Source organism: Rhinoderma darwinii, chromosome 5 (genome assembly GCF_050947455.1).
Source record: "Rhinoderma darwinii isolate aRhiDar2 chromosome 5, aRhiDar2.hap1, whole genome shotgun sequence".
NCBI lineage: Eukaryota > Metazoa > Chordata > Amphibia > Anura > Rhinodermatidae > Rhinoderma > Rhinoderma darwinii.
In genome coordinates, this window is record NC_134691.1 from 164,294,052 (window position 1) to 164,317,618 (window position 23,567).

General features: G+C 39.9%; 1 protein-coding gene across 7 annotated transcripts in view; it reads left to right on the forward strand.

Annotated features, from left to right (window-relative positions):
• PIGN (phosphatidylinositol glycan anchor biosynthesis class N) overlaps positions 1 to 23,567 on the forward strand; it is a 372,057-nt gene that overhangs the window by 133,739 nt on the left and 214,751 nt on the right. For all 7 annotated transcript variants that reach the window (XR_012847699.1, XM_075826730.1, XM_075826731.1 and 4 more), the window contains 2 exons: positions 11,219 to 11,311; positions 13,072 to 13,127. Coding sequence is in view for 6 of the 7 variants with exons in the window: in XM_075826730.1 (XP_075682845.1) it covers positions 11,219 to 11,311; positions 13,072 to 13,127 (149 nt within the window). In the remaining variant the exon portion in view is untranslated. The remainder of the gene's footprint in view (positions 1 to 11,218; positions 11,312 to 13,071; positions 13,128 to 23,567) is intronic.

Consider the following 23,567-nt stretch of genomic DNA (forward strand, 5'->3'; position numbering starts at 1 on the left):
GCAATTGTTTGAGATGTTATTACAACATAGGCATCTATTTTGGCCGCATCTAAAGGAACCTTTAGGATTTGGGAGTAAACCGGGATTTATTATTTTGACATTCCGTAGTTTGCTCGGGGCTATTAAATTTTTTATTGTTTTAGCCCGTCTATATGTAATAATAGGTTTCTCTGGTATTAGGGGTTTTAGAAGAGGGTCGTTTGTTAAAATATGCCAATGTTTTTTAAAAAAGGTGGCTATTGTCTTACTCTCTTTATTGAATGTAGTTATAAAATTGGTTTTAGCCCTCTCACTACTCAATTTTGGCTTAGTATTTGTAGATTTCGGTTCGATACAATCTTTCTGTGTTAGGCTTTGGGCTTTTATTTCAGCACCTTTGATAAGGCTTTTTGGATAGCCTTTTTCATGGAATCTCTGCTTTAAAATCCTACATTCCTGGTTAAAAGTTGAAATATCTGAGCAGTTCTTTCTAATTCTTCTATACTGTCCGAACGGGATATTTTTGAGCCACGGGGGGTAGTGGGCACTTTTAAAATCTAGATAACTATTCACGTCCACCATTTTAAAATGTGTTTTGGTTGTAAAAAGGCCATTTTTCTTACCAATTGTCAGATCTAAAAAGTCAATATTTGTGTCTGAGAATTTATGAGTGAATGAAAGGCCAAAAACGTTATTATTTAAAGCCTCCATAAAATCATTGGCTGTACTGACGTCGCCGTTCCATATAAAAAACAGGTCATCAATGAATCTCTTATAAAATAAAATTCTGTCTCTAAAAGCATGTTTACTTAGAATGAGGGCTTCCTCGAAAGCCCCCATGTACAAGTTTGCATAAGAAGGTGCGAATCTTGTTCCCATTGCACATCCCTTTATTTGTTTATAAAATTTCCCATCAGAAATAAACGTATTATGGGTTAATATAAAATCTACGCATTCTATGATAAAATTAATTTGTGTATTTGGATACCGTGAATCGGTTGCAAGGTAGTCTAGGGTAACTTGTGTACCCTGTGTGTGTGGGATATTGGTGTATAAAGATGATACGTCTGCCGTAAGAAAGTTGATATTGGAAATATCGTAGTTTGACTGTAATTGGAAGAGATCTCTTATGAGGTGTGTTGAATCTTTTAAAAAGGATGGCAATTTGGAAACTAAGGGTTGGAGGTGGATATCTACGAAATGTGATAGGTTACTTGTCAAGGAACCTATTCCTGAAATTATTGGTCGGCCGGGCGGATTGTGAAGAGATTTGTGGATTTTGGGGAGATGATACATGAATGGGATGGATGGAAACGGAACGGTCAGAAACATTTTTTCTTTTTTACATATCAAATTTTCGGTGAATGCAGTTTCGATCAAGGTTTTGTATTTTATTTCAAATTCAGGGATTGGGTTATGTTTAAGTTCCTCATAATATAAAGTGTCTGATATTAATCTCTGTGCTTCCTTCAAATAATCGGATCGGTCTTGTATGACAATGCCTCCCCCTTTGTCTGCGGACCTAATTACTATATCTTGGTTGTTCTGTAGATTTTTTAGAGCTTTACGTTGGGAAAAGGATAGGTTATCCTTTGATGTGTTAGTCTGTTGGATGGTTTTTAAATCAGAGCTTACCAGGTTGGAAAAAGTCTCTATGGCTGGACCCCTATGATGGAGGGGATAGAAGGAGGATTTAGGGCGAAGATCAGTTATAATTGGTGTAGCACAATCTGAAATAATTTGATCTGGTGCAGTTGCTGGTGGGGTGATGGCAAAATGACGTAGTAGGGTTATTTTCCTTATGAATTTATTTAGATCCATAAATAGATCGAAACTGTCATGTGATGAAGTGGGACAAAAGGACAGTCCCTTAGATAATAGGCTAATTTCGTCTATATTCGGGACAAATTTGGATAGATTAAAAATTTTGGTTAGATTATTTTGTGTTTTTTCTTGAGTGATGGCGGTGGAATTTTTGGTGTGGTGTCTACCTCCTCTACACCCTCTATATCTAACCCTAATTTTCTTTTTGATTGTGTTCTTGGTATAGGTAGAAAATAAGAATGAATGGTTTGGGACGGAGTGGGGTTCTTCTCTTGGGACTGGCGAAGGGACGTGATGGGAGGCATTGTAGGGGCATGGGGACAGTCTAAAAAAGGAGGGAGGGGGTTGCTAATAGTGGACCTTGGGGAAGGAGGAAGCATTTCGGGGTTTAGGACCGGGGAGGATCCAACGAAATGGGTGGTTAGATCCAAAAGAGAGAGTGAATGGTCAGGAGTAATGGTTATGTTGGTAGATACATTAAAAAAGGACTGGTTCAGGGAGCTATCCAGAGGGGAAGGGGGAAGGAGGTTGTGAAGAAGGAGATGTGCATCTAGATCGCAGGATTTAAAGGCAAATTGTGGGATAAGGCCTGGGGGTTTATGTGTGATGATCCGATTATTTGAAGGAAGCACAGAGATTAATATCAGACACTTTATATTATGAGGAACTTAAACATAACCCAATCCCTGAATTTGAAATAAAATACAAAACCTTGATCGAAACTGCATTCACCGAAAATTTGATATGTAAAAAAGAAAAAATGTTTCTGACCGTTCCGTTTCCATCCATCCCATTCATGTATCATCTCCCCAAAATCCACAAATCTCTTCACAATCCGCCCGGCCGACCAATAATTTCAGGAATAGGTTCCTTGACAAGTAACCTATCACATTTCGTAGATATCCACCTCCAACCCTTAGTTTCCAAATTGCCATCCTTTTTAAAAGATTCAACACACCTCATAAGAGATCTCTTCCAATTACAGTCAAACTACGATATTTCCAATATCAACTTTCTTACGGCAGACGTATCATCTTTATACACCAATATCCCACACACACAGGGTACACAAGTTACCCTAGACTACCTTGCAACCGATTCACGGTATCCAAATACACAAATTAATTTTATCATAGAATGCGTAGATTTTATATTAACCCATAATACGTTTATTTCTGATGGGAAATTTTATAAACAAATAAAGGGATGTGCAATGGGAACAAGATTCGCACCTTCTTATGCAAACTTGTACATGGGGGCTTTCGAGGAAGCCCTCATTCTAAGTAAACATGCTTTTAGAGACAGAATTTTATTTTATAAGAGATTCATTGATGACCTGTTTTTTATATGGAACGGCGACGTCAGTACAGCCAATGATTTTATGGAGGCTTTAAATAATAACGTTTTTGGCCTTTCATTCACTCATAAATTCTCAGACACAAATATTGACTTTTTAGATCTGACAATTGGTAAGAAAAATGGCCTTTTTACAACCAAAACACATTTTAAAATGGTGGACGTGAATAGTTATCTAGATTTTAAAAGTGCCCACTACCCCCCGTGGCTCAAAAATATCCCGTTCGGACAGTATAGAAGAATTAGAAAGAACTGCTCAGATATTTCAACTTTTAACCAGGAATGTAGGATTTTAAAGCAGAGATTCCATGAAAAAGGCTATCCAAAAAGCCTTATCAAAGGTGCTGAAATAAAAGCCCAAAGCCTAACACAGAAAGATTGTATCGAACCGAAATCTACAAATACTAAGCCAAAATTGAGTAGTGAGAGGGCTAAAACCAATTTTATAACTACATTCAATAAAGAGAGTAAGACAATAGCCACCTTTTTTAAAAAACATTGGCATATTTTAACAAACGACCCTCTTCTAAAACCCCTAATACCAGAGAAACCTATTATTACATATAGACGGGCTAAAACAATAAAAAATTTAATAGCCCCGAGCAAACTACGGAATGTCAAAATAATAAATCCCGGTTTACTCCCAAATCCTAAAGGTTCCTTTAGATGCGGCCAAAATAGATGCCTATGTTGTAATAACATCTCAAACAATTGCAGGGATTATCACTCAATAAAAACAGGGGAAAAATTTACGATCAAAGAGTTTTTAAATTGCGGTAGCTCCTATGTCATCTATCTACTACAGTGCACTTGCAACCTGCAATATGTGGGCCGAACCACGCAAACCCTAAGGAAACGAATAAATAACCACAGGTTTAATGTCACGAGGGGCTTTATAAAACAAAGTGTGTCCCGTCACTGTCTGTATAAACATAAGTGCAATTTTTCCGAGATCAAAGTCACCCCAATCGAACAGATATCAGTGGACCTACCGAATAGATTTGTAAAGCTTAAGCAAAGGGAGAATTATTGGATTTTTAAATTGGAAACCCTACATCCAAATGGTCTGAATGACCTTACTGAGTCATCTTTAGAATAAAAATAAAATTACAATAAAAATAAATAAAAAACCAATCAGCAAACATTACCGCAATAGTAAGAGGTGTTCTAACTATCTACCTCTGACGTCTATGATTAGAGTAACTTTAGTCCATAATATTAATGTGACTGATCCCCGTTCCTCATTGTACGCACAAATTCTCTTAAAAGGTTATGTTGTTCTATTTTATTTTATTTTATTGTATAAAAGAAATTGTCGGCTTATCTGCAAACTTTTCTTAAAGAAAATATATGGGAGCGACATATAAAATCAATCTAATTGTTACCAACTCAGACATAATTGCCACCATAGTAACCTTGTAGATGGTTCTTAAATAATAACCATCTACCTAATCGGATATTAATAGAAGAGATCCATAGGAATTGCTAGTAATCAATATCCCATTAACATGACGTCCTGTCACTCACCAGCTCCGTTGCGGGTGCCTCTTTCAAGGTTCTCCAGCGCGAAGTCCCGCAACCCTATGCAGCTTATTGTGCGATCCAGCATAATCCCTTTCTTTCCCCCTTGACATCCTTATACTCATGACAACCGGTAACCAAGGACGCTCCCAACCATTATTGTAAACCCGTGCGGTCCAAATATGCGGTCCACTGAAACCTTTTTGTTCCCCTTCAGCTCCCCGTAGTCCTCTCTTACTCCTAGTAACCAAGGACGCTATGACTCAGCATCTTGTGGACCCCATTTGGTCCTTTCGTTAAACATTAGTTAAAACACATAAAAACTCAGACACAAGTAAATATTTAATATAGTATTGTTTATTCATTCACAGTACTATACATAAATAAAGGTTTTTGCTGTTATAGAAATTTCACTTTGGAAATACGCTACCGATCTGTCAGCACAACTGAGTTTTTTAAAAAAACAGCTTCCAACATGCTACTAATCCCGTTTATTTGTATTATATTATGATACTAGAAAAATGCTTTTAATGCTGCTTCTTTTTTCTGTGTTGTTTTTTTCTGTGTTGTGTTTTTTTCTGTAACCCATGTGACCTTTGACCTTTAACAACTGGCGGTCTTTTTCCTGGCCCAGATGCTTAAATAAGGCAGGAACCGCACAGTCTGTATTGGCCTGAGGAAGACGTCAGTCCGACGTCGAAACGCGTAGCCTATCAAATAAATACTCTATACATTTAACCCCATGTTGGTTGTGTACTTATATTGATCAAAGATCCAAGCAGCGCCGGTGGTCCCGTTTTTTCCTACCTCTAAACTACTGCATATCGACAGCAAAACCTCGTTTAGCTGTGTTACGGACCTGGCTGCAGCTTCCTAAGTTTTGTCGACACCCCTTTGGTGTCCATCACCCGAGGTGAGCGGAATTGTCTCATTGACCCAATTTTATTACACATTTATCAGAACCTGATTTGCGGCGCCGTGTTTCTTTTTTCTACCTCACTTAGTTTTATAGTTGGGGTCGTTACGAACGCGGTGATACCAGATATGTGTACTTTTTTTTAACGTGTTCATTTTTTTCCTATAATGAAAGACTTATTATAGGAAAAAAATGCAGCGTTTGTTTATGTAACTTATAACTTTAATTTTTACACTTTTTTTAAAACCTTTTTATTACTTTTTTTTACTTGTCCGACTAGGGGACATTTAGACTTGCAGCTTTGATTGTTGCTAGAGTACATTACACTATACACGTAGTGTAAAGTACTCTATCTGTCATTGTGACGCGACAGTCGCACTGACAGGAAGCCTCGGAGGACCGGCAGGAGGCTGCTCCTCCGAGGCTTCCATACATGGCAACCCGGAGGTCATTGTCTGACCTCCGATTGGCACGACAAGCATCGGTAGCCCCCACGATCAATTTGTGGGGGCTGGCGATGTGCTTCAAACCACTTAAATGCGGCGACGGCAATCCGTCGCTTCATTTATGGGGTTAATTGCAGAAATCAGCGGCGATGGTCCGCTGACCGGCAAGGCTGGAGTGTCAGCTGTCGGGGACAGCTGACCTCCCGGTTCCCGGACACTGTCCATTAGGACAGTGTGCGCCGGGAACTACTCCGCAATAGTACGTCTGGATGCGGGAATCAAGCCCTGTGCAGGACGTACTATTGCGGAGCAGCGCGTGTAGAGGTTAAAGAGGCTCTGTCTTCACATTATACGTGGCCTATATTGTACATGATGTGATCGCCACTGTAATGTAGATTACAGCAGTGTTTTTTATTTAGAAAAACAATCATTTTTGACTGAGTTATGACCTATATTAGCTTTATGCTAATGAGTTTCTCAATGGACAATTGGGCGTGATTTACTATATGACCAAGTGGGCGTTGTGGAGAGAAGTGTATGACGCTGACCAATCAGTAACCAATCAGCGTCATACACTTCTCTCCATTCATTTACACTGCAGATAGCGATATAGCTATATCGCTATTTGCAGTCACATAAACACACTATAACGCTACTCATGTGTCATGACAATGAATATACATTACCTCCAGCCAGGACATCATGTGTATTCAGAATCCTGACCACTTCTGTAGCGTCTGTGTGATTTACAGCAGCATTATGGTGGAGTCAGCATTATGCTTTGGGGCTGTTTTTTTTTGCAGCTGGAACTGGGGCTTTAGTCAAGGTGGAGGAAATTCTGAACAGTTCCTAATATCAGTCAATATTGGCACAAAACCTGCAGGCCTCTGCTAAAAAGCTGAAGATGAAAAGGAATTTCACCTTTCAGCACGACAACGACCCAAAACATAGCTCCAAATCAACAAAAGAATGGCTTCACCAGAAGAAGATCAAAGTTTTGGAATGGCCCAGCCAGAGCCCAGACCTGAATCCAATTGAAAATCCGTAGAGTGACCTGAAGAGGGCTGTACACAGGAGATGCCCTCGCAATCTGACAGATTTGGAGTGCGTTTGCAAGGAAGAGTGGGCAACAATTGCCAAGTCCAGATGTGCCATGCTGATAGACTTCTACCCAAAAAGACTGAATGCTGTCATAAAGTCAAAGGGTAATTTAACTAAGTATTAGTTTAACCCCTTAGTGTCTAAGCCTGTTTTGGCCTTCAGGACCAGCTCCATTTTTGCAAATCTGACGTGTCACTTTATGTGGTAATAACTCCAGAATGCTTTTACCTATCCAAGCGATTCTGGGATTGTTTTCTCGTGACATGTTGTACTTTATTATACTGAAAAAATTTTGTCGTTAAATTCAATATTTATTTGTAAGAAACGCCAAGATTTAGAGAAAATTAGCAAAAATTAGCATTTTTCTAAATTTTAATGTATTTACTTGTAAAACAGATAGTAATACCACACAAAATACATACTAGTTTATATTTCCCATATGTCTACTTTATGTTTGCGTCGTTTTTTGAACATTCTTTTATTTTTCTAGGACATTACAAGGCTTAGAACTTTAGCTGCAATTTCTCATATTTTCAAGAAAATTTCAAAAGGCTATTTTTTCAGGGACGAGTTCAGTTCTGAAATGGCTTTGAGGGCCTTATATATTAGAAAGTCACCATAAATCACCCCATTTTGAAAACTGCACCCATCAAAGTATTCAAAACAGCATTCAGAAAGTGTTTTAGCCCTTTAGGCGTTTCACAGGAATTAAAGCAAAGTAGAGGTGAAATTTACAAATTTCATTTTTTTTCTTCAAAAATTCATTTGTAATAAATTTTTTCTGTACCACAGAAGGTTTTACCCAAGAAATGCAACTCAATATTTATTCCCCAGATTCTGCAGTTTTTAGAAATACCCCACATGTGGCCCTAGCGCGGTCATGGACTGAAACACAGACCTCAGAAGCAAAGGAGCACCTAGTGGATTTTGGGCCTCTATTTTATTAGAATATATTTTAGGTACCATGTCAGGTGTGAGGAGGCCTTGTGCTGCCATTTGCTAAATTTATTTGAATTAGTATGTGAAGATGAAAATCTACTTTTTTTCTGAAAAAAGGTAGCCATTTTTAATTTTTTCAAGGAATAAAGGAGAAAAAGCACCCCAACATTTGTAAAACAATTTCTCCTGATTACGTAAATACCCCATATGTGGTAATAAACTACTGTTTGGACCCACACCGGGGCTTAGAAGGGAAGGAGCGCTATTTGGCTTTTGGAGCTCAAATTTAGCTGGAATGTTTTTGGGTGTCATGTCGAATTTGCAAAGCCCCTGAGAGACCGAAACAGTGGAAGCCTCCCAAAAGTAACCCCATTTGGGAAACTACACCACTTAAGGAATCTATCTAGGGGTATAGTGAGCATTTAGGCCCCACACGTCTTTTGCAGAATTTATTAGAATTAGGCCGTGAAAATTAATATCAACATTATTTCCACTAAAATGTTGCATTTTTTCAATTTCACAAAGGATAAACGAGAAAATGCACCCCAACGTTTGTAAAGCAATTTCTCCCGAGTACGGCAATACCCCACATGTGGTCATAAATGTTTTTTCATTAGAAAGTAATTAACCCTTTACGAACTGATTCATGTTTTGCTTTTTCGTTTTTCCTCCCCGCTTTCCAAGAGCCACTACTTTTTTATTTTTCTGTCAATAGAGCGGTGTGAGGGCTTATTTTTTGCGGGACGAGCTGTCGTTTTTATTGGTACCATTTTTTGGTACGATGCCATATCGGTGGACATAAACGGCTGTTTGGGCACGCTGTAGGGCTCAGAAGGGAGGGACGCCATTTGGCTTTTGGAGCGCATATTTTGCTTGGTAGTAGCTCTGGCGTTTTGCTGGTATTTCAGTTTATAATGTTGGGGCACATGTAGGCTGGGCAGAGTACATCAGGGGCATAATAAGAGGGTATAATAATGGGGTAAATAAATAATAATCCACAGATATGTGGCCGGTGTCGCACTGATAAATGGTGCCCGATCTTATCCACTTTTGGACACTGCACATTTTGCATCGCCATAATCTGGGAGCCGGAACTTTTTTTTTTTTTTCACCACCGGAGCTGTGTGAGGGCTTATTTGTTGCAGGACAATCTGTAATTTTCATTGGTACCATTTTGAGGTACATGCGATTTTGTTGATCACTTTTTATTCAATTTTTCGGCAAGCCAGTTGACCAAAAACCATCAATTCTGACAATGATTTTTATTTATTTTTGACGGCGTTTACCCTGGGCTATAAATGACCATTATACTTGATTCTGCGGGTCGGTACGATTACGGCGATACCAGATGTATATAGTTTTTTTTATGTTTTGCAGCGTTTGAGCAATAAAATAACTTATTTAGAAAATAATGTATTTTCTGTGTCACCGTATTCTGAGAGCCATAACTTTTTTATTTTTCAGTCAAAAAAGCTGTGTAAGGGCTTGTTTTTTGCGGGACGGGTTGTAGTTTGTATCGGTACTATTTTGGCGTACATGCGACTTTTTGATCACTTTTTATTACATATTATGTGAGGGGTGGTGACCAAAAAATAGTGATTCTGGCATTGTTTTTCGTTTATTTTTTTTGCGGCGTTCACTGTGCGGGAAAAATAATATTATAGTTTTATAGTTGGGGTCGTTACGAACGCGGTGATACCAAATATGTGTACTTTTTTTTTACGTGTTCATTTTTTTTCCTATAATGAAAGACTTATTGGAAAAAAAGCAGTTCTTGTTTATATCACTTATAACTTTTATTTTTACACTTTTTTTAAAACATTTTTATTCTTTTTTTTACTTTTTTCACTTGTCCCACTAGGGGACACTTAGACTTGCAGCTCTGATCGCTGCTAGAGTGAATTACACTACCTACGTAGTGTAATGCATTTCAACTGTCATTGTGACGTGACAGTCACACTGACAGGAAGCCTACGACGACCACCCTCGGGGTGGTCCTCATAGGCTTCTGTACATGGCAACCCGGGTTGTCTGGCGTCCGGTTGCCATGGGTACCATCGCCAGCTCCCGTGATTTCACATGGGGGCTGCCGATCGGCGCTAAAGACCTTAATTGTGGCGTTCAAAATCGAGCGCCGCAATTAAGGGGTTAACTGCCGATATCAGCGGCGACAGGCCGCTGATCGGCAACGGGGAGAGCAGGGCTGACATCCTGCACAGTTAACCGCCACTGCGGTGTAGCGCCGCGCGGCGGTAAACTGTCAAAGCACTGACGTAACTGTACGTCAAGGTGCGCGAACTTACTGCTCACCATGACGTACAGTTACGTCATGGTGTGTTAAGGGTGTGCATATTTATGCAACCACATTATTTTTGTTCTTTATTTTTATTTTTACACCCTAAAAGATTTTCGTTTGTTTTTCAATACAATTGTACAGATTATGGGTCACATTAAAGGTGTAAAAAGTTCTGAAATGATTCATCTTGTACTGGTTATGTAACATGACAAAAACCTGGCATTTTAACAGGGGTGTAGATTTTTTTTTTTTATATATCCACTGTATATTACAACATGAATTCTTCATATCCCACATACCTGTGCTGTCATCAGTATGAAGGTTAGGTGGTGAATGATGCAGTATCGGTCTCTTATCTAGCAGAAGTACTAAGTGTCACCATTGGAATTTACCTTCACTTGTGAACCGTCCTATAGTGAAGCATTACTGATCAGTCCTTAATTTTATTTAAAATTTTAGTTTAGTTTTTTTTTTTATCAAGGAAAGGTGACCCAACGCCAGAGGATAACAATGCCTAATATGACAGTAGAGATAAGAAAAGTGATACAAAACTGAAAGTTATAACATTCGGGGAACATAGTAAATGTTATCATTTGAAATGACAGTATTAAGAAAAAGGCAATTTATCATCGTGCAATACATCAAGTTAATTAACGTAAGACGAGGTTTCATATGAAAGGCTTATACATCCATTTGATGTTGCGGATCTTCTTTTTTTTTTTTCCTTTCTTTCTCTCGTTTGATTCTACTGGAAAATCTTGCTGGTTGTTTTACTGTCTAAGCAGTGTGATTAATGAAGTGAACTCCGCTCAGATTGTTCTCATGTGTTTTTGCTTGCAGGGAATATTGCCTGTGGAGTATATTAACAGCAGCAATCTTTTTAAAGCGGAGAGCATGCTTACTAATGCTGTCCAGATTTTTGAGCAGTTCAAGGTAAGCATTTTTTTTTAATTTTTTTTAGAGGGGCTGTCTTATATTCTTATTTAGTGGACTAAGAATATACATACAAAGAAAAATGTATTAACCCTAATGACTGTCACTGGCATAATAATAATAATATTTTTAATTTGTTTTCATTTTACAGAACAATTTACAAAAGGCCCATACACCTACTGCTAGCATATAATGTTTCTAGTGACATGCAGATAAGTCAGACATGCATTATATAGAGTAAAGGCATTACATTACAATAGCATTACAGTTAATAGTAATAATGAATAGATCAAGCATATGGATAAGCAGTACACATGGAAATTTTTGTTTAGTTAAAGGTGTTATCCCTCTTTTTATAAGAGAGAATCCAAAGAACACCAGGTGGCACCAACAAGTATGTAACAGCAATATCTAGACACAGAAGCATTATTAAAAAATGATTCCAATGGAAAAATTATGTTTTTCGTGATATAACAGAGAAATGCAATATTTAATCTTGGATCAACCCCTTTGAAGGGATTGTGTCATGACAGACGTTTATGGCATATTCACAAGATTGATGCGGGTCCCAGCTCCCCCGACCCGTTCCCGCATAGGGAAATCGGTGCACAACAGGACAGGTTTCTAAAAACAGCCAAGCTAACTGTGTTACACGGTTTCCATATCTCCCCTAGAAGTGAATGGGAGTTACAGAAACCGCATAGCTCAGTGAGCTTGGCTGTTTTTGGAAACCCATCCTGCTGTGCATCAATGTTCCACCCGGATGCAGCGGCCCCCTCATCAGGCGGGACGGAGTCTGGGACCTCAGTTTGGAGATAGTTGCGGGTCCCAGACAATTATGGCATGTCCTGTGTCCGGCTCAAATTAGTTGTTTCATCACAGAAATTTACAGAGTGTTAAAAGGGTTATCCAGGATTTCGAAATTGATTGCATATCTTTAGGACAGGCCATCAATATTAGATTGGTGGGGGGCCGACTCTTGGAACCTCCGCCGGTCAGCTGTTTTGCAGCGGCTCTGCATGGTATTACAGCGCTGTCCCATTCACTTAAATGGGACAGTGTTTCAATACCTTGCACAGCTGCTGCAAAAGTAATGGTGTGTGCAAGTACGAACAGCCTGAAACCCGAGGTAAACAAAGCAAAGGCTGCAGTACAGTCCCTTGAAACAGCTGATCGGCAGGGGTGCCGAGAGTCTGACCCCAATCATTCTAATATTGATGGAGAGTAGAATGGTTGAGATTAATCTGTGTTAGGGCAATACATTTCCAAGCAAGGAAGAGGCTTTCACATAAGAAAATGTGGAGTTGCCAATTTTTCTACTTAAGGAGGTCAAATAGATTAAAAGGCACAGGGCTTTTAACATGGGTAGACCATGACCTCTTACCAAAATTGGTTTAAGAAATTGCATTGCTATGTAATGTTGCAAACGTCAGGTTTCATCAAACTTCTGTGGGAATGTGGAGTTTGGGGTTCTCTCCATTTTCTAGAATTTGTTTTCTACAATTTGTGTTAGTTTATTACTTGCTGCAGGGGAAGCCATCAGATGTACCCTCCTGCCAATCCTGCAGTGTGAAGATAGGAAAAATAGATCTCCATTTAGTTTAAATAGAGCAGGGATTTGACACCAGATTTAATTTTGTACATATAAAATAACATCATGCATCTGAGTTTTTTCCATGGTCAATACCTTTTTTATTTTTATGCTTTTACAAATGTATTCCCACAGAGCAGTCAAAAAGCGTTTTTGTTTTTGTTTTCAGGTCAAAATGGCACATAAAAAAGAAACCACTTTGTCATTCCTGTTTTCACCCTTTAGGTATGTGATTATTTTGTTCTTACATACGGTATGTATATGTGTTCAGATTTATGAAAATATATTTTATGCTTTACTTTAGTAGTAGACTTTGTTTAACCCCTTCCCTCTTTAGCCACTTTTGACCTTCCTGACAGAGCCTCATTTTTCAAATCTGACATGTTTCACTTTATGTGGTAATAACGTCGGAATGCTTGTACCTATCCAAGCGATTCTGAGATTGTTTTCTCGTGACACATTGGTCTTTAAGATAGTGGTAAAATTTGGTTGATACATTCAGTATTTAATTGTGAAAAACACCAAAATATAGTGAAAAATTGCAAAAATTAGCATTTTTATCAATTTAAATGTATCTGCTTGTAAGACAGGCAGTTATAACACACAAAAATGTTGCTAACTAACATCCCCCATATGTCTACTTTAGTTTGGCATCGTTTTTTGAACATCCTTTTATTTTTCTATGACCTCACAAGGCTTAGAACTTTAGCAGCAATTTCTCACATTTTCAAGAAAATTTCAAAAGGCTATTTTTACAGGGGGCAGTTCAGTTCTGAAGTGGCTTTGAGGGCCTTATATATTAGAAACCCCCAATAAGTCACCCCATTTTAAAAACTGCACCCCTCAAAGAATTCAAAACAGCATTTAGAAAGTTTCTTAACCCTTTAGACGTTTCACTGGAATTAAAGCAAAGTAGAGGTGAAATTTACAAATTTCGTTTTTTTTTGCAGAAATTCATTTTGAATCCATTTTTTTTTGTAACACAGAAAGTTTCAACAGAAATATGCAACTCAATATTTATTGCCAAGATTCTGCAGTTTTTAGAAATATCCCACATGTGGCTGTAGCGTGCTTATGGACTGAAGCACCGGCCTCAGAAGCAAAGGAGCACCTAGAGGATTTTGGGGCCTTGTTTTTATTACAATATATTTTAGGCACCATATCAGGTTTGAAGGACTCAAAACAGTAGAAACCCCCCACAAGTGACCCCATTTTGGAAACTAAACCCCTTGAGGAAATTATCTAGGGGTATAGTGAGCATTTTGACCCCACAGGATTTTTGCAGAAATTATTGGAAGTAGGACGTGAAAATGAAAATCTACATTTTTCCCAATAATACGTAGGTTTAGCTAATTTTTTTTCATTCCCACAAGGACTTAAGGAAAAAAAGCACCACAAAATTTGTAGAGCAGTTTGTCCCGAGTAAAACAGTACCCCACATGTGGTCATAGACTGCTGTTTGGACACACGGCAGGGCTTAGAAGGGAAGGAACGCCATTTGACTTTTGGAGCTCAAATTTAGCAGGAATGGTTTGCGGAGGCCATGTCGCATTTGCAAAGCCCTGAGGGGACAAAACAGTGGAAACCCCCCACAAGTGACCCCATTTTGGAAACTACACCCCTTCAGGAAATTATCTAGGGGCATAGTGAGCATTTTGACCCCACAGGATTTTTGCAGAAATTATTGGAAGTAGGACGTGAAAATGAAAATCTACATTTTTCCCAATAATACGTAGGTTTAGCTAATTTTTTTTCATTCCCACAAGGACTTAAGGAAAAAAAGCACCACAAAATTTGTAGAGCAGTTTGTCCCGAGTAAAACAGTACCCCACATGTGGTCATAGACTGCTGTTTGGACACACGGCAGGGCTTAGAAGGGAAGGAACGCCATTTGACTTTTGGAGCTCAAATTTAGCAGGAATGGTTTGCGGAGGCCATGTCGCATTTGCAAAGCCCTGAGGGGACAAAACAGTGGAAACCCCCCACAAGTGACCCCATTTTGGAAACTACACCCCTTCAGGAAATTATCTAGGGGCATAGTGAGCATTTTGACCCCACAGGATTTTTGCAGAAATTATTGGAAGTAGGACGTGAAAATGAAAATCTACATTTTTCCCAATAAAACGTAGGTTTAGCTAATTTTTTTTCATTCCCACAAGGACAAAAGGAGAAAAAGCTCTACAAAATTTGTAAAGCTATTTCTACCGAGTAAAACAGTACCCCACATGTGGTCATAAACAGCTGTTTGGACACACGGCAAGGCTGAGAAGGGAAAGAACGCCATTTGGAGCTCAAATTTATCAGGAATGGTTTGCAGTGGCAATGTTGCATTTGCAAAGCCCCTGAGGGGACAAAACAGTGGAAACCCCCCAAAATTTACCCCTTTTGGGAAATCATGCCGCTCAAGGAAATTATTTAGGGGTATAGTGAGCATTTAAATAAATGATCCAATTAAAAATCCATGGATGTGTGATAAACTTTGAAGCACTCCTTTATACACAGGGCAGGTTTGTCGGGGCAGGTGTCGCACTGATAAATGGTGTCTCGTCTTCTTCCCGTTTTGTAACAGACTTTGCACCTTTTTTGGCTCCTTCCCTTTTTACTAGTGGAGGGGATTTCGCCGGGAAAATGTTGCCCTGGTACAATATGTGGACCATTGCATCTAGAAGTACTGGGGCCCTCCCCTTCCTGGTTCCCAAATACAAGGGCCTTGATAACCACCTTTTGAAAATTAAGGAATGTCCCTGTCCGGCCTGCACATTGGTATAGCACGTAAGCGTTATAAAATGCCATCTGTACCATGTGCACGGCCAGCTTTTTATACCACACCTTTGTTTTCCGCATGGCACTGTATGGCTTTAGTACTTGATCAGAGAGATCAACCCCTCCCATGTACTTATTGTAGCCGAGGATGCAGTCTGGCTTGGAGGTCATTGTGGTGGTACCTCGAACAGGAACAGAGGTGTTGCCACAACCATGTATTGTGGTCAACATAAGGACATCCCTCTTGTCCTTATACTTGACCAGCAACAAGTTATCGCTGTGTAGTGCCCTGCTTTCTCCCTTTCTTAGTGGTTGCGCAATCAGATATTTAGAGAGGCCTCTCTGGTTTTTGCGCACGGTGCCGCATGCTGAAGTATTTCTGGTGGAGAGGCATTTAAATAGTGGGATGCTGGTGTAGAAGTTATCCACGTAAAGGTGATAACCCTGGTCCAGCAGTGGGTGCATCAAATCCCACACTATTTTCCCACTAACTCCCAGGACAGGTGGGCATTCTCGGGGTTCTATCCTGGTGTCCTTCCCTTCATAAACCCTAAACCTATAGGTGTACCCTGAGCTGCTCTCGCACAGCTTGTACATTTTAATTCCGTACCTCGCCCTCTTGCTTGGCAGGTATTGGCGGAATTTTAGTCTCCCCTTAAAATGTACAAGGGACTCGTCTATTGCTATATTCTTTTCGGGGGTGTACACTTCAGGAAATTTGGTGCAGAAATGATCAATGAGTGGCCTGATTTTGAAAAGGCGATCGTATGTGGGGTCATCACGGGGTGGGCACTGTGCATTATCACTATAATGCTAAAATTTCAGAATGATTTCAAATCGTGTCCGGGTCATTGCCATGCGGTATAATGGGGTGCTGTATAAAATGTCCGCACTCCAGTATTGCCTAATCTCTGGCTTTTTTACTAGGCCCATATGTAGAACAAGGCCCCAAAATGTCATCATTTCTGCTGCCTCTATGGGGGTCCACCTAGCAAATGATGAAGTGGGGTTTCGGGCTAAAAATTGCTGGGCGTATAAATTTGTTTGGGCCACCATTAAATTAACCAAATCCTCAGAGAAAAAGACCTTGAAAAAGTCAATTTCCGTGAGGCCTGCAGTCTCTATCCGAATTCCTGAGCTTCCTGTGAAATCCGGAATGTGAGGCTCATAATTATCAGGGGGTGGGTTCCACACGATATCACTAATTTGGGGGGTTGCCTGAGCTGATGCCCTGGGGCGCCTTTGTGGGGGTTCCTCATCACTGGATGAGGATGATGAGGAGGAGGTCAAGATGAATGGGGCAATTTCCTCTTCTCCCTCGCTGGCCGATTCCGTGTCAGAGGCCAGGATGGCGTATGCCTCCTCAGCGGAGTAGAGCCTTTGGGATGATTGGGACATTTTTATTAGGGGGGTATGTAGTGCTTCAACACGTGTAATAATTTATTTTTAGAGGTGGTTGTGTGTTGTGCTTTTACACGTGTATATGAAATTTATTGAAAAAAAAAAAAAGGAAGAGAAGAAAAAGAAAAATTCCTGACTACCTGACACTAACAAATAAATAGCTAACTCTAACTATAACGCTGTAAATTTACTCTAAAACTGTCGCTACGCTATCAAAAATTTAGTGAACGGACTGAATGTCCGTCACTAAACGGACGCTGACTAGAAGATATAAATTTATACTAAAACTGTCGCTACGCTATCAAAAATTTAGTGAACGGACAATGTCCGTCACTAAACGGACGCTGACTAGAAGATATAAATTTATACTAAAACTGTCGCTACGCTATCAAAAATTTAGTGAACGGACTGAATGTCCGTCACTAAACGGACGCTGACTAGAAGATATAAATTTATACTAAAACTGTCGCTACGCTATCAAAAATTTAGTGAACGGACTGAATGTCCGTCACTAAACGGACGCTGACTAGAAGATATAAATTTATACTAAAACTGTCGCTACGCTATCAAAAATTTAGTGAACGGACTGAATGTCCGTCACTAAACGGACGCTGACTAGAAGATATAAATTTATACTAAAACTGTCGCTACGCTATCAAAAATTTAGTGAACGGACTGAATGTCCGTCACTAAACGGACGCTGACTAGAAGATATAAATTTATACTAAAACTGTCGCTACGCTATCAAAAATTTAGTGAACGGACTGAATGTCCGTCACTAAATGGACACTAACTATAAGATGTAAATTTATTCAAACTGTATAAAAAAATATATAGCTATAACTTCTGCTATATATTTTTTTTACAAAACGGTCCGCTACTCTAATGCTACTCTTTTTTACAGTTTTATAAAAAAAAAAAAGGCCAGAAAGAAACCTGCGTAAACAAATTACCACTGAGGCTGATTATTAGACTCAGCACTCAGTAGCCGCAGGGCGCACACAAAAAAAAAGGTGCAGTAATAAAAAAAGGCCAAAAAATTTTAAAAATTACCACGGATGCTGATCAGTGATGGCGGTCACTGATCAGCACTCAGTGGCCGCAGGGCGCACACAGGGAGATGCAAAAATGCAAAAAAAAAAGTAAGTCCTGTGCCAAAAATTGGCGGTCAGTGATGGCGGTCACTGATCCGCAGCCGCAGGACGTAAAAAGGGAAAGAGGGGGAGGGGGAATGGGGGGGGAGGGTACAGGGATAAGACGTTTAGGAAAAAACAAGTGCTGCTGCTGCTGCCGCTGCAAAAAAAAAATCAGCAGCAGCACAGATGATGATGATGACGGTTCACTCTGCAGCAGGAAGCCGTCGGGTGAAGACGTCACAGCAGGATCGCAGCACAGAAGGCCTCAGATTCGGTAAGTTGGCTTCACAGACGGTCACACCAGCTCTGCTCACCGTTCCTAACCGGAATGAGGTGGGCAGGGCTGGTGAAGGGTGTTTCAAACACCCGCCATGGCTGCGATTGGTCGGTCGGTGCAGACCGACCAACCGTAGCGATCGGGGGGCTGGCATCACCGCCATTTTTTACGTGGAAGATGGTAGTGATTGGTGCTGTCCTAGACAGCACCAATCACCACCATATCACTGTGCCCTGTGGCACAGTAATAGGCTAAAGCTGCAAACGGCCGGAATTGGCCGGTCTGTATTGACCGGCCAATGGCGGCGATCGCCGATGCGGGGGGGAGGCGACACCCCCCTGGGCATCGTGTACAGATGGCCTGCTGTTATGAACAGCAGCCATCTTTACTTTAACCCCTTAAGGACGCAGCCTAGTTTTGGCCTTAAGGCTCAGAGCCCATTTTTCAAATCTGACATATTTCACTTTATGTGGTAATAACGTCGGAATGCTTAAACCTACCCAAGCGATTCTGAGATTGTTTTCTCGTGACACATTGGGCTTCATGTTCGTGGTAAAATTTGGTCGATATATTCAGTGTTTATTGGTGAAAATTTGCAAAATGTAGAGAAAATTTTGAAAAAATTGCATTTTTCAGAATTTAAATGCATCTGCTTGTAAAACAGACGGTTATACCACCCAAAATAGTTACTAGTTCACATTTCCCATATGTCTACTTTAGATTGGCATCATTTTTTGAACATTCTTTTATTTTTCTTGGACGTTACAAGGCTTAGAACATAAACAGCAATTTCTCATATTTTTAAGAAAATTTCAAAAGCCTTTTTTTTAAGGTACCTCTTGAGTTCTGAAGTGGCTTTGTGGGGCCTATGTATTAGAAACCCTGATAAAACACCCCATTTTAAAAACTAGACCCCTCAAAGTATTCAAAACAGCAGTTAGAAAGTTTTTTAACCCTTCAGGCATTTCACAGGAATTAAAGCAAAGTGGAGGTGAAATTTGCAAATTTAAATTTTTCTTGCTGAATTTCAATTTTATTCATTTTTTTTTCTGTAACACAGAAGGTTTTACCAGAGAAACGCTACTAAATATGTATTGTCCAGATTCTGCAGTTTTTAGAAATGTCCCACATGTGGCCCTACTGCGCTCGTGGACTAAAACACAAGCCCTAGAAGCAAAGAAGCACCTAGTGCATTTTGAGTCCTCTTTTTTATTAGAATATATTTTAGGCAGCATGCCAGGTTTGAAGAGGTGTTGAGGTGTCAAAACCGTAGGAATCCCCCAATAGTGACCCCATTTTGGAAACTACACCCCTCAAGGAATTCATTTAGGGTTGTTGTTACCATTTTGACCGCACAGTTTTTTCACAGCACCTATTTGAATTGGGCTCTGAAATGAAAAAAATTTCATTTTTTCCAATAAAATGTCATTTGTGATCAAAATTTCTTATTTTCACAGGGAACAAAATACCCCATTTTGTTGCCCAATTTGTCCTTAGTGTGGCAATACCCCATTTGTGGTGATAAACTGCCGTTTGGGCCCATGGGAGGGCAAAGAAGGAAAGGAGCGCTATATGTTTGTTGGAGTCCAGATTTTGTTGGATTAGTTTTCGGGTGCCATGTCGCATTTGCAGAGCCTCAGAGGTATCAAAGCAATGGAAACCCACCAAAAGTGACCCCATTTTGGAAACTACTCCCCTCAAGGAATTCATTTATGGTTGTTGTTAGCATTTTGACCACACAGTTTTTTCACAGCACCTATTTCAATTGGGCTGTGACATTAAAAAAATGACATTTTTTCCAATAAGATGTAATTTTTTACCAAAATTTCTTATTTTCACAGGGAACAAAATACTCAATTTTGTTGCCCAATTTCTCCTGAGTGCATCAATACCCCATTTGTGGCAATAAACTGCCGTTTGGGCCCATGGGAGGCCTCAGAAAGGAAGGAGCGCTGTGTGTTCTTTGGAGTACAGATTTTGCTGGTTTGGTTTTCGGGTGCCATGTCGCATTTGCAGAGCCCCAGAGGTATCAAAGCAATGGAAACCCACCAGAAGTGACCCCATTTTGGAAACTACACCCCTCAAGGAATTCATTTATGGGTAATGTGACCATTTAGACTCCATAGTTTCTTCACAGAACTTATGTGAATTGGGCTGGGAATTAAAAAAATATATATTTTTTCCAATAATATGTCATTTTAGCTCAAAAATTCTTATTTTCACAAGAAATAAAATACTCCATTTTGTTGCCCAATTTGTCCTGAGTGCGGCGATACCCCATTTGTGGTGATAAACTGCCGTTTGGGCCCATGGGAGGGCTCAGAAGGGAAGGAGCACTATGTGTTCTTTGGAGTACAGATTTTGCTGGATTGGTTTTCGGGTGCCATGTTGCATTTGCAGAGCCCCAGAGGTATCAAAGCAATAGAAACCCACCACAAATGACCCCATTTTGGAAACTACACCCCTCAAGAAATTCATTTATGGGTGTTGTGACCATTTTGACCCCATAGTTTTTTCACAGAACTTATTTGAATTGGGCTGGGAATGAAAACAAAATTATTTTTTTCAAATAATATGTAGTTTTGGCTGAAAATTTCTTATTTTCACAAGAAACAAAATACCCCATTCTGTTGCGCAATTTGTTCTGAGTGCCGCAATACCCCATTTGTGGTGATAAACTGCCGTTTGGGCCCATGGGAGGGCTCAGAAGGAAAGGACCACCATTTGGCCTACTGGGGATTTTCTAGTGCGAAGTCATGTATGCAGAAGCCCCTGAGGTACCAGTACAGTTGAAACCCGCAAGAAGTGACCCCGTTTTAAAAACTACACCCTTAAGGCATTCATCTAGAGGTGTAGTGAGCATTTTGACCGGGGACCTACACCCCATAAACTGTAATGTGGGTTCTCCCGGGTATGGTAATGGTAAGTAAAATTGGGGTAAATTATAAACCAAGGGATGTATGATAAAATTTAAAACCCTTTCATACAGAGCTCTGGTTATTCGGGACACGTGTCACATTGATATATTGTGTCATCCATTATCGCCCTCTTATAGCAGACTTTGCACCTCTTTTGACTTTTTCCCTTCTTGCCAGTTTGGGGAACTTCTCCTGGAAAGTGTTGCCCTGGTACGATGCGTGTGGGCTCGCTTCCAGAAGTACTGGGTGCCCCCCCTTCTTGGTCCCTAAAGATTAGGTTCTTGATAATGACCTCTTGAAATTCCAGGAAAGTTCCCGTCTGGCCTGCACATCGACGTAGCATGTACGCATTGTACAATGCCATCTGTATGATGTGCCCGGCCAGCTTCTTATACCACACCGCATGGCGCTGTAGGGCTTCAGGGCTTGATCTTACAAGTCCACACCTCCCATGTACCTATTGTAGTCCAGGATGCAGTCTGGTTTGGGGGTGGCCTTTCCTTCATATATCCTAAACCTGTAGGTATACCCTGATGCACTCTCACAGCTTATACATCTTCACGCCATACCTTGCCCTCTTACCCGGCAGGTACTCGCGGAATTGAACCCTCCCTTTAAAATGTACCAGGGACTCATCAATAGAAATACACTTCTCGGGGGTGTATGCTTGGGAAAACCGGGCACTGGAACGGTCTAATAGGGGTCTCCGTTTATACAAACGGTCAAAACTGGGGTAATCTCGGGGTGGGCACGGCTCATTATCAGTATAATGTGAGAAGCGAAGTATTGCCTCATTTATTTATTTTTTTAGGTTCCAGTTCAGTTCTGAAGTTGCTTTGAGGGGCCCATATATTAGAAACCCCTATCAAATACCCCATTTTAGAAACTAAACCCCTCAAAGTATTCACAACAGCATTTAGAAAGTTTATGAACCCTTTAGGTGTTTCACAAAAATTTAGAGAAAAGTAGAGGTGAAATTTACATTTTTTTTTTGTCAGAAAATCCTCTTTATACCATTTTTTTTATAACACAAAAGTATTTATTAGTGAAACGCAACTCAATACTTATTGCCCAGATTCTGCAGTTTTTAGAAATATCCCACATGTGGCCCTAGTGCGGTAATGGACTGAAACACCGGCCTCAGAAGCAAAGGAGCACTTAGTGGATTTTGAGCCCTCCTTTTTATTAGGTACCATGTCCGGTTTGAAGAGGTCTTGTGGTGCCAAAACATTGGGAACCCCCCAAAAGTGACCCCAATTTGGAAACTAGACCCCTTGAGGAATCCATTGTAGTTTTCTTGGGGTGCATTCGGCTTTTTGATCAGTTTTTATTCTATTTTTAGGTGGCGGGGTGACTAATAAACAGCAATTCTACTATTGTTTTTTTATTCTATTTTTTTTACAGCGTTCACCGTGCGCTATAAATGACATATTCACTTTATTCTGCGGGGCGATACGATTACGGCGATACCAGATGTTTATAGTTTTTTTTTATGTCTTATGGCGTTTGCACAATAAAATACGTTTTGTAAACAATCATTCACTTTTTGTGTTACCTTATTCTAAGAGCCAGAACGTTTTTATTTTTCAATCAATATAGCCGTGCGAGGACTTATTTTTTGCGTAACGAACTGTAGTTTCCATCAGTACCATTTTTAGGTACATGCGACTTTTTGATCTTTTTTTATTCCATTTTTTGGGAGGTGAAGAGACCAAACAATTGTGATTGTGGTTCGGTTTATTATTATTTTATTTTACGGCGTTCATCGTGCGGGATAAATAATGAAATAATCTTGTAGATCAGGCCATTACGGACGCGGCGATACCAATTATGTATAGTTTATTTGTTTGTTTATATATTTTTATTAATAATAAAGGACTGATAAGGGAAAAAGGGGGATTTTTACTGTTATTACTTTTAAAACTTTTATTTTCTTATTTTTACACATCTTTTTTTAACTTTTTTTTTACTGTATTACTTTGTCCCACTAGGGGACATGAGGGCAGGAGGCCCTGATCGCTATTCTAATACACTGCACTACATGCGTAGTGCAGTGTATTAGAACTGTCAGCTACTCACTGACAGCAAGCATAGTGGGTCCTGACGTTGTCAGGACCCACTAGGCTTCCGTCTATGGCATAGCCGGACGCCATTGTTTGGTGTCCGGTTG